This window comes from Natator depressus, chromosome 1 (assembly GCF_965152275.1).
Source record: "Natator depressus isolate rNatDep1 chromosome 1, rNatDep2.hap1, whole genome shotgun sequence".
NCBI classification, from domain to species: Eukaryota; Metazoa; Chordata; order Testudines; family Cheloniidae; genus Natator; species Natator depressus.
The window spans coordinates 21,371,436-21,383,729 of NC_134234.1; the positions used below are offsets into that span (position 1 = coordinate 21,371,436).

Here is a 12,294-nt window from a genome sequence, read left to right on the forward strand (position 1 = left end):
TTTGAAAAGCATGTTGCAGTCAATTGCATGCTGGGATAGCTGCCCATAATGCACCACTCCCAATGCCGCTGCAAGTGCCGCAAATGTGGCCATGCCAATGCGCTTGAAGCTTTCAGTGTGGACAGATTGCAGAGCTTTCCGTATTGCGCTCTGCAAGGCTGGTTTAACTCAAAGCACTCTACATCTGCAAGTGTAGCCATACCCTAAGAGTTCATTGGTATCTGCTGCCTATTCCCCTCCCCCACTCCCCACCACCCCCACTGAAAGTAACAGTTCTTTTTGTGGTATTATTAGCTATGGAAAATAAGGTAGTTTCAAAAAGCAGCTTTTCAGGTGGGAATAAGCATTAGGATCAAATGAGCTCTTAAGAAAGAAAGGTCTTGTTTTCATGAAAATACCTTTAGTAAGAAGAAAGGGCGAAAGAGTAATGCTGAAAGTTTTATATATGAGCAGTTTTGCTTCTAAGAAATATTTTATTTTCAGGTTTTCTGTGAGATCCTGCAATTTACACTAAAGTCTTCACAATGTCCAGAGGGCTCCTTCACCAGCCAGAGGGTTTAGATAGTGAAGACAAAACGATTTAAGCCTGTGTGCAGGGAGCTTTTATCCTACATTTCCATGGCAACTTGATGAGGAGAAAAATAGCCTATTATGCAAGGACAACTGAGCTATCTTGCTAGGACAGTCTGTTTTATCTTTTATTCTTTGAACAGTAGCTTTGGGAGAGAGAAACCTAGGGGAAACTCTGGAAGGAGAAGTTGGGGGATAGTCATATGGCCTTTTGAACGAAGGGGAATTGGAGAAGACCATATCCAACAGCATCCTAAATGAAAGGCAGATGCTGGAGCTGGGGAGAAGGTTTGGAACAAGGAGGGCTACCTGACAGCTCACAGGCTGACACAGCTCGCTGGCTGACACTTCCGCTGTCCTTCTTTTGCAAGCCCTGAGCTCTCTCTGCAATCATTACCATCTAAAACAGGCCAGCTGCCCGAATTCCCTCTATACTGAATATTAGATTCCAGTGCTCTCATCAACAGCTGTAGGGAAAACAGGGAACTGAACTCAGACAGGTTTCAGAGTAGCAGCCATGTTAGTCTGTACCCTCAAAAAGAACAGGAGGTCTTGTGGCACCGTAGAGACTGACCAATTTATTTGAGCATAAGCTTTCGTGAGCTACAGCTCACTTCATTGGATGCAACCGGTTGCATCCGATGAAATGAGCTGTAGCTCACGAAAGCTTATGCTCAAATACACTGGTCAGTCTCTAAGGTGCCACAAGTCCTCCTGTTCTTTTTGTGAACTCAGACAGTGGCAGTCCACAACCATTTCATTTCCGCTCTCAATATACACCAGCGCGGCCAGATTCCAAGAGGTCAGGCTGAGGTGCCCGTTACACTTGGATGAAGAGCTTAGTTATGCAGCCAGAACGAAATGTCAAAACGTGGGTTCTCTTTTACATATTTACCTTTCGGGCCTTTGAACAACTTGATTTCTACAACCGTCTCCAGAATAGGTCTCCTTCGACGAACATACAATCGCACAATAGAGCCAGCCTCTTTTAGTGCCTCTACGGCTTTGCTGTGAGAGACCTCTGATACATCAGCCTCATTCACCCGCAAGATGCAATCATTGACCCTGCAAGGAAAGAAAAAACAGATTTAGAGAACGTTGCATTTGTTATTTTGAAATTGAGCAGAATGTGCTTCATCAGAACTATATCAAATGAACACAGGTTAATAGGGATGTTTGTCAGGCCACAGATTTAGTGTGATGCATTTCATTGATTAACAGTGGGAAAATGGCACACCTGGCCCACTGAAATGGCACACCTGATTGTATTTGCCATCCTGTCTGATCATTTAGAGAGATGAACTGCTGCTACCTAGTATAAGCTCTTTGGGGAAACTACTGTCTTTTCTCTGTGTTTGTACACCTCGTACAATGTGGGGCCTGGTCCATGACTAGCACTCCCAAGTGCTAGAGCAAAACAAATGAAGAACAAACTTCTTCTCTGGCTCAAGGTAGGCCACTTCCCAGCTCTATTCTAACAAGGAAGTCTTACATTAATGTAATTTTATTAAAGAGCTCATGCTCTGTTATCAGTACTATGCTTATTCTTAAGGAAATCAGCTATTTAAATATACATGAGGCAATCACTTTTGCTTCATTCAAATACCTCCTTAAAACGTTTTTCATCAGCAAGGCCCACAAGTGATATCACTTAAATTAAAAAATGCTATCACGCTTTGTAGTGAGGCGGCGTGGCCTCCCTCTGAGACTGAGGGGGAGAAACCACACTCCAACCCCGATGGGTGGAGCCAGGCAAGCAATGCCAGAAGCAGAGGGGCACAGGAGGTTTAAAAAATGGGCCATGCAGCTCATTTATGCAAGAGCTGGGGAAGGAAGCCCACTGCCGAGCCCTGCAGCCAAGACAGAGCTCTACAGTGCTGAAAACCCAGAGGAGGAGCCAGGACTGCCAACTGACCAGTACCCGGGGGAGCTACTGGGACTGCCACTGGCGATATACCCTGGGGAGATGGAGGAACCCCAGGAGATGGAGGTACACTTCAAAGGGATAGTAGGAAGTAGCCAAGGGACCCCAGACATTAGTCTGATTGTGTTACCAGAGTCTAAGTCAGTGTGTTTCAGTGGGATCCCCGCTAACCCAGTGGCAGAACCCTCAGGTTCCTGTCAGGGCCCTGGGCTGGAACCCGGTGGAGAAGGGTGGGCCTGGGTCCTTCTACCCCCTGCTGCTGCCAGCCCCCCACCCTGGGGTGACAGCCTACCCACCCTAGGCTGGACGACATGTGTTTGCTATTTGCTCAGCCCCTGCTCCGAGGGCCAGAGCTCTTAAACTGCTTGTTGCTCAGCCCTTGCCCAAATTAAACTATTGTACCAATGTCTCATTGTCAAAAAATAAACATGTAAACTTAACATTTGGAACCAATCCTTCCTCTGTCATCCCCATGTCACAATTCAGGGCAACCACACTTGTATTCCCCCTGTGTGTTCCCACGAGGGAACCCACTATAGGCTCCCAGCTCCTTAGCCATCACTTCTCTTGGATGGAGACCAATGTCTGTCTCCCTCCCAACTGAGTTTTTTTTCCCAGGATCCACAGTTTCCTACCTACACTGTGATATCCCTAACAAGCCAGACTGCCTAAACACACCAGCATCTGCACTTTGCTTTCACTTTGAACAGCTGTAATAGGCAGCCGTTATAAACAACCACAGAGCACTTTATAAGCAAACACATTTATTCTTAAAGTGAAAGCATTACAGAGAAAACATTAAAAACAATAAAAGGCCCTACACAAAAGCTAATAAGCTTACCAAACATCACACCTCAACAAGGGCTCTTGTAGGAATCAGTCCTTCAAACCCCACAAAGGGTTTTTCCTGTGGCTACAAGCTCATAACAGGCTTGGCGCAGAACCAGAACCAACATCAATAGTTTAGTCTTTTCTTTATAGTATTTGGGGCTTTGATCTTGGCCTTATGTAACAGATGATCAGCAGACAAAGGGACACACCTCACGGCCCACTTCAAAAGGCAGGGTTTTTGCATAATCTGGGTTGGGGTATGTGTGTTCACCTCCCCCTAGATATATCCTAAGAAATCCACTTCACACCTATTATTCCAAAAGTCCATGCTTGTCTGACACATTGTTCAATATAGTCTTTTGATCATCCATCCTCACAATGACATATAATCTTTGTGTTTAATACAATGGACCCTAAAGGTATTTAAACTTAATTTAGTAAGTTCTTCTAACGATTGCAGGCAGCTGCCATTTCTGTCACACCTCACCCCACAGTTTTGTTGCCCTTTACTGGTCATTGGGTGCAATTAGATTGTATGTGCTTTCGGGCATGCAGCTTGTGCAACATACAGCTACTGAGAGTTATCTAACCCCATTTTATGTGCTGAAGATATACATAAATAATAACACGCAAGAAACAAAACTAACTGAAATGACAGTAATCAAAGAAAATAAAGAAAGCAGATAATATGCCAGTATACTAAATGCTTTTATATATGAAACTTCACTCTGGGCTCACGGTATTCCTTTAAAGCAATACACCTGTGCAACAGGATATCCTATCACAGACTCAAAAGTTCTAGTGTGCTGAGGGGAATATAAAATCATTCCCAAAGCATAAATGAGTTTCCAGGGAATTATTTAGACTAATTCTGACAGAGTAGAAATTTTGTGATCAACAAGATTGTTATAAAAAGCCTTGGAAGCCAAAGACACATTGTGTTGTCAAGTTTTTGGAGAAAAGAATAGATACAGAAGAAAACTTCAATAAGTTTCAACTGGTACAACTAGGAAACAAGATAAACAATTAAAAGTCTCCTTATAAAGAGTTATGTATCTAAAATAGTATACATACAATTTTAGGTTGCATTAACAGAGGCTCAGCATGCAAGTCATAGAAGGTGATATTACTGCTCTACTTGGCACTAGTGAGGCCTCAGCTGGAATACTGTGTCCAATGTTGGTCACCAATGTATACAAAGGATATAGAGAAAATGGAAAGGATCCAGAGGTAAGCAACAAAAATGATCAAAGGGATGGAATGCAAGCCATATGAGCAAAGGCTGAAGGAACTGGGTATGTTTCATAGAATCATAGAAGATTAGGGTTGGAAGAGATCTCAGGAGGTCATCTAGTCCAACCCCCTGCTCAAAGCAGGACCAACACCAACTAAATCATCCCAGCTAGGGCTTTGTCAAGCTGGGCCTTAAAAACCTCTAAGGATGGAGATTGCACCATCTCCCTAGGTAACCCACTCCAGTGCTTCACCACCCTCCTAGTGGAATAGTGTTTCCTAATATCCAACCTAGACCTCCCCCACTGCAACTTGAGACCATTGCTCCTTGTTCTGTCATCTGCCACCACGGAGAACAGCCAAGCTCCATCCTCTTTGGAACCCCCTCTTCAGGTAGTTGAAGGCTGCTATCAAATCCCCCCTCACTCTTCTCTTCTGCAGACTAAATAAGACCAGTTCCCTCAGCCTCTCCTCATAAGTCATGTGCCCCTACCCCCTAATCATTTTTGTTGCCCTCCGCTGCACTCTCTCCAATTTATCCACATCCTTTCTGTAGTGGGGGGCCCAAAACTGAATGCAATACTCTAGATGTGGCCTCACCAGTGCCGAATAGAGGGGAATATTCACTTCCCTCGATCTGCAGGCAATGCTCCTACTAATGCAGCCCAATATGCCATTGGCCTTCTTGGCAACAAGATCACACTGTTGCCTCATATCCAGCTTCTCGTCCACTGTAATCCCCAGGTCCTTTTTTGCAGAACTGCCACTTAGCCAGTCGGTCCCCAGCCTGTAGCACTGCATGGGATTCTTCCTTGCTAAGTGCAGGACTCTGCACTTGTCCTTGTTGAACCTCATCAGATTCTTTTGGTCCAATCCTCCAATTTGTCTAGGTCACTCTGGACCCTATCCTTGCCCTCCAGCATATCTACCTCTCCCCTGAGCTTAGTGTCAACTGCAAACTTGCTGAGGGTGCAATCCATCCCATCATCCAGATCATTAATGAAGTTGTTGAACAAAACCAGCCCCAAGACTGACCCCTGGGGCACTCCGCTTGATACCAGCTGCCAACTAGACATGAAGCCGTTGATCACTACCAGTTGAACCCAACAATCTAGCCAGCTTTCTATCCACCTTATAGTCCATTCATCCAGCCCATACTACTTTAACTTGTTGGCAAACATACTGTGGGAGACCATATCAAAAGCTTTGCTAAAGTCAAGGTATTTCATGTCCACCACTTTCCCCATATCCACAGAGCCAGTTATCTCATCATAGAAGGCAATCAGGTTGGTCAGGCAAGACTTGCCCTGGGTGAATCCATGTTGACTGTTCCTGATCACCTTCCTCTCCTCCAAGTGCTTCAAAATGGATTCCTTGAGGACCTGCTCCATGATTTTTCCAGGGACTGAGGTGAGGCTGACTAATCTGTAGTTTCCCGAATTCTCCTTCTTCCCTTTTTTTAAACATGGGCCCTATATTTGCCTTTTTCCAATAATTCAAAAGCTCCCCCGATCACCACGAATTTTCAAAGATAATGGCCAATGGCTCTGCAATCATATCAGCCAAATCCCTCAGCACCCTTGGATGCATTGCATCCGGCCCCATGGACGTGTGCATGTCCAGCTTTTCTAAATAGTCCTTAACCTGTTCTTTCACCACTGAGCGCTGCTCACCTCCTCCCCATACTATGCTGCCAGTGCAGCAGTCTGGGAGCTGACCTTGTCTGTGAAGACCGAGGCAAAAAAAAAAAAAGCATTGAGTACTTCAGCTTTTTCCACATCCTCTGTCACTAGGTTGCCTCCCCCAGTGAGTAAGGGCCCACACTTTCCCTGACCTGTATAGTTCGGAAAAGAGGAGATTAAGGGGGGATATGAGAGTAGACTTCAGATACTTGAAAGGCTGCCATAAAAAAGATGGAGAAAAGTTGTTCTCACTTGCCACAGAGGGCAGGACAAGAGGCAATGGGTTCAAAATATAGCATAGCAGATTTCAGTGCTTAATTTGTGCCAGGGCCATGAAAGTAAAAAATTGCTTGAGCCCTGGAATCTAATCGCTTGGGCCCTGGCACCCCTTTAATTACAAACTAAGTACTGGCAGATTTAATCTAAATCTCAAGAAAAACTTCCTAACTGTAAGAACAGTAGGACAATGAAACAGACTGCCTCAGGAAGTTGTGGAAGCTTCTTCACTGGAGGTTTTCAAAAGGAGGCTGGATAGCCATCTGTCTTGGATGGTTTAGACACAACACATCCTGCATCTTGGCAGAAGGTTAGACTAGATGAATCTTTCGGTTTCTTCTAACCCTATAATTCTATGATCTAGAGAGATTCCAGTTTTCATTGAACAGTTGGATTTGCTGCTTTGCTTTAATGCCAGACATATTAGTCTCCCAATGGTATAACTGTGTCTTCTGTGGCTTGGGGCTGTCAAATTAACAGGTGCTCTAATTTAAATTACTTATTTTTTTTATTTTAAATTGGTCATGAATACACTTTGTCATTGCTTTTTGCTTAGATGTAGGGTAAGTACTGAGCTGCTTCTGCATCTTTTCTGATTTAACATTGTCATTATATTTGCAGTACATCTGTCTGTACCATGTCTTCTGAAAATATTTTATCTTATTTATTAGATGACTGGTGAAAAAGAAAAAAATATATTCTTAAAAAAAGGGGTGGGAGGAGTTACAAGTATTCTACTCTATAAGCCTGCATGTTGCAAATGTTTCCATTAGTATAGTGAACGCCCTAATAGCTGTTGGCTATTCTGCGGTGGTTCTGTCTCAATTTCTCCTGCTGGAGTTTTTCTACTGTGGATAAATAAATACTTATTGAAGCAAGGAGTTGAACCTGGGTCTCCCACATCCTAGGAGAGTCACTTGCTTTCTCTCTGCACCAATGAATATTCAATTATGGAAACAAAGTGGAACAGCTCCAACAGGAGAACTGAATTTATGTCCCTGTAGTTAGGGCATTCACCCAGGACATGCAAGAATGATAGAGCATAGACTAAATGTGAGTCTCCCATCTTCCAGGTGACTGCTGTAACTACTAAGCTACAGAGGCAGTCCATCTCTCTTGCCTGATGAATATTTAATAATTTATATAAAATGGAACAACAACAGGAGATAGACTGAGAGAGCCCTGCCAGCATAGTCTGGTGGTTAGTGCATTCCCCTAGGATGTCTGAGATCCCAACTCCCTGTTCTGCCATTTTCCTAGATCCCAGGTGAGAGCCCTCACTTCTTGGTGGGAGCAGAGAGGGGTGTGTGCACATTTCTTCAGAATGTTTTTTGACTGTATGAATGTCATGAGATGGTTAGCTAATGTTCTACTTCCTGAAATTCACTAAGATCATTATGCTGTTAAAAAAATTAAACATTACCTAACTCCCCTTAAAATTAAACAAGTTTATGGTACAGGGATAGGCAACTGCTGCTGAGAACATAATGAAAAAAGAGGATTTCTCCATATATAGTGGATATGCCCCCAAACTAAGACATTTTGGAAAGCCACCGGAGACTCCATAAGGGAGATAACATGGTGTCAGCTGTCAGGTAACTACTTAGTATTTTTATTAAATTGTCCTGAAAACTCTGGGTCTTCTAAAAGCCATAAAAGAACTGATCACTCATCTCCTAGTTGCTGTGAGAATTACTATAGCAAAGTGGTGGAAAAGGAGTGACTCCTCTAGATCTACTGACTGCTATTAAAAAGCATGGGAAATTCTGGTATCAGAAAAAATAACTCATCATGTCAGAGTTTTACAGGGGAAAAGGAAAAAAAAGATGACTTAGAAATCTGGTGGACCTTTTTCGAATTTGCTGGAAGAGGGCCATTGCTTGCCACCAAACCTGATAGTCTGAGAACTTTCTTTGAATGCTAAGGAAGGCAGAGAAACCCTTTCAACAACAGTCAAAATTAAACTCAAAACTGAGATATTAAAATAAGGAAAAGAGATAGAAGGAAAAAGGAGAAAAGCTTAATATTGCACAGAGTTTTGATAAGACAACTCACAAACAGGTTAAGCATGAATATGTAAGAAAAACAGATGATTGGTCCTAAACATCAGATAGTGAAAGACTCTATCAACTGACAAGATAGAAGAGGAAGAGGAAGAGGAAGCGGAAGCGGAGAAAATGACCAATCACAATATGTGATCAGTATCATAAGGCTCAAGAAAGTGATTAGTAGCAGGTCTCTTTAATACAGTTTAGAGACTCCATACGTCACTTTATAACTGTGTATTTGTGTGATACTAAGTTTACCTCTATGTTGTAAAGACAAGTTTATGAGATTTCTGTTATGAAAGAATAGATGTTAAATAAAATAAAAATATGAACATAACACTGAATGTGTTTTCAAACACTGGCAATTTATGGAGGCTGGAAGATAAAAAGAAGCAACGAAATCACAAATGAGATGAGCAGAGGATATGGTAGAGAAAAGTGTGAAAGTTGAAACACCACCACACAACATGGAATAGATGTTCTTTTAATATCTTTTTAATCAAATTTTTACAGAAGGTTTTTCAGGGCCAATGCTTTGGATATTTGTGTGTACATGAACACACAAATGGGATGGGAGTTTGCTAGGATGACAAATACTTTTCATCATTTATGATTGTGCAGTATCTAGCACAATGAAGCCCAACCTACTTGTAGCCTTTAGATTCTACAGCTATATAAACGTTAAACAACAACAACAACAAGCACCTTAGCAAAAATTTGGTTAGTTTCAATTTGCGAGTATTGTATACAGAGTCCAGGATGTTGAGCTTTAACTCTGATTATTTAGAGTCACAATTAATGTCAGTCATCGTGAATTGGTCTCCAAAGTATTCTCCCAGCCTTACTGAAATGTTCATATTACTCATGACCATACAGGAAATCTGTACTGCACAAAGCTAAAACCTTCCTACATGCCTTTATGTGGCTATGCATTTTATAGATGTGAAGGTCAAAGTACGAGGCAGAGTATACATACTGAGCCAACAATGAATATACAACCTAATCTAAGACAGGAACACACAGGGCCAACCGAACAAAATAAGGTCATAGAGTTTGAGGTCAAGACCTACACTAATTCCACCACAAAAATTCCAGTTTGGAAGGAATTGTTCAAAAAGTCATTCCTTCTTTCCACAACAAGACATCATAGACAAATTACTGAACATTAAGGTTGTTTCCTAATACACGATATTTTAAACTATTACTGCCACAGTTATAGAAAAGGGAAATAATTCTCTCTTTTATGATACTTCCTCAATAAACACCAGTTCATAAAGTTATTGTTTTTCAGAAGTACTGACCTAGAAAGAAAGCAAAAGTGAATCTTTTCCCTAAATTATTGCTAATATTCTTTTACAATAATGAATTCATAAGAAATTCTAGACAAAAGAATATTTGAGAGTTCTTAAAGATGTATAACTTTAATTACTAAGACCTAACAATCTAAGAGCACAAGCTACAGATTCAAGAAGCTTCTGCCAAAATTATTCTCTTACTGATAAAGAGAAGAGTTTTTTTCAGTAAAAGCAATGCACAATTAGAAATATTTCAGAGACTGCAGGCACATGGATTCATGCAGAACAATAGCAGATGGTCTTTAAAAATATGTTCTCATAATTCAGAAGATAATATGCCTCACTGTTAAATACCCTGAATATAAGATATCTTTTTGGCACTACAGTTTCCTTGAAGAGAGAATGCCCCAGCTTTTTCCTCCTAGATCTCAATTCAACAAAGCATTTAAGTATGTGCTTAACAACAAGGAGCCCCCCCACCTCCAGCTTTGAAAGTATCTTGTCTCCTCATTGGTCATTTTGGTCAGGTGCCAGCGAGGTTATCCTAGCTTCTTAACCCTTTACAGGTGAAAGGGTTTTTCCTCTGGCCAGGAAGGATTTTAAAGGTGTTTACCCTTCCCTTTATATTTATGACAACTACTCTGGCTCAAAACGGGCAGTGTGGAGCACCAAAAGACAGAGCCCACGAGGCCAAGATTAGAACACCCCAAAGCAACCAACAATACAAGGGGAAGTGTTTTACCAGAGCTTAAATGAACCTCTGCTGGGCTCTATAGAATAGGGAGGTCTCAAAGAGTCACAACAGACCACAAATACTAGCATCAACACATTGCCGCGCTGAAGTCTGGGTGTTGGTCAGGCCTGCTTCAGACAAGTACGGTTAGTGTGTTTCCCACTGCAATGCAGTCAGCATTTAATGGAGAGCCTCATAGTGGTCTTTTTCTGAATTGGAATTGATACAGACTATTTATTCTTTAGTCAAAGCTTAAAAATCAATACAATATTACTATTATCTAAGGGGGAAATATTGTGTAAATCATTAACTACTAGATAGGAAACAATTCATACTGGTCACCACCACTAAAAACACAGCCTTTATCACATTTTTAAATTATTCTATGTTTTAACCTTTTGCAACCAGATACATTTAAATTTCTCACTCTCAATGTATCATTAGGTTGATGGTTTCATTCTTCTAATGCTCTCCAGAGCACAATTTAAGAATAACATGAGACTGAAGATTAGGGGACTCATTTTACTCTCTCACTTTAAAATCATACCACATTTTTTGCAAGTGCTTCTGGCAATATATTGAAATTGATAACATACACAAATATAAACAACTCTCATGAAAATAAATCTCCAATATAAATGATCCAGGACTGGCCAGTCTGGCCACCTGAGGCAGAAGCATGTAGGAGATAAATTAATGGGACTGAATGATTTAATTATTCTCTTTCTTAAGTGACCCAAAAAAATTTCAAAAATTTTTTGTACTTTGCTCAGTTTTTTGTGGGGGGACACATGCGGCAATAGGTATAATGAGGGTGGGGTATATTAGATCCTTTCTAAACTCTGCTTGGGTAGCTGCATACTCTTGTATTCTGGGGTATTTACATTACACTGTCTAGGGAAAAATGTAATTCTTGGTTTCAATATGCAAGTGTTTCTCTCTCTCTCTCTTTTTTTTTTTTTAAAACACAAGCAAAACCTTACTGACCTCAAGGAAGAATGAGGAGTAAAGCAGGGATGTAGCCTAAAACCCCTCTCAACATACATCTCTGACTTACCAACTCTATAGTGCAGCCCTCAAAACCACACTCCTGCTGAAGTATATAGAGGTACAGATGCAGGCTATATGCTTATGCCTTGGACATGTTGTCTGCCTAGGTACAGATATGGCCCCAGTAAACATATTATCTGAGCCACCAACAGAATCTACATTTGCTAGACACGTGCTCCAACACACAGAACTGATTCCCATTTACACTAAGGCCCTTGTATACTGCTCTGGAAGTATAAAGTGGACTTAAAACAGGGGGGAGAAAAATACATCTATATCCATGTTAGAGCCATCTTTCACTGCCAGAGTAATTTAAAGGGGCTTTAGTGTAAATGAGAATCAGCCCCAAGCTGAGAAGTTTTGGAATTCATTTACCATATTTGGTTTGGTCTGTCAGCTGAAGTGAAAGAATACCAAGAGCATATCACAATATGTTTGGTGAATGTGTCACCCAAAAAACTAGCCCACTGGTTGCACATTTTTTAATGAAGGTCAAAGTCACCCCATAGAAGAATTTGTGGGTTAAATGTGCTTGCTAAAAATTGGGCATTTGCTAACATGGACAAAATGATTCAGGACATGACAAACTTGTATGCCAAATTCACTGAAAGTCTGCAAGCTGCTGATAAATCAGGGTGGTGAGATTGATATA

At 41.4% G+C, this 12,294-nt stretch overlaps 1 protein-coding gene across 22 annotated transcripts in view; it reads right to left on the bottom strand.

Moving 5' to 3' along the window:
- DLG2 (discs large MAGUK scaffold protein 2) overlaps nt 1-12,294 on the bottom strand; it is a 1,447,004-nt gene that overhangs the window by 424,267 nt on the left and 1,010,443 nt on the right. For all 22 annotated transcript variants that reach the window (XM_074955894.1, XM_074956046.1, XM_074955852.1 and 19 more), the window contains one exon: nt 1,466-1,635. In XM_074955894.1, the coding sequence (XP_074811995.1) occupies nt 1,466-1,635 (170 nt within the window). The remainder of the gene's footprint in view (nt 1-1,465; nt 1,636-12,294) is intronic.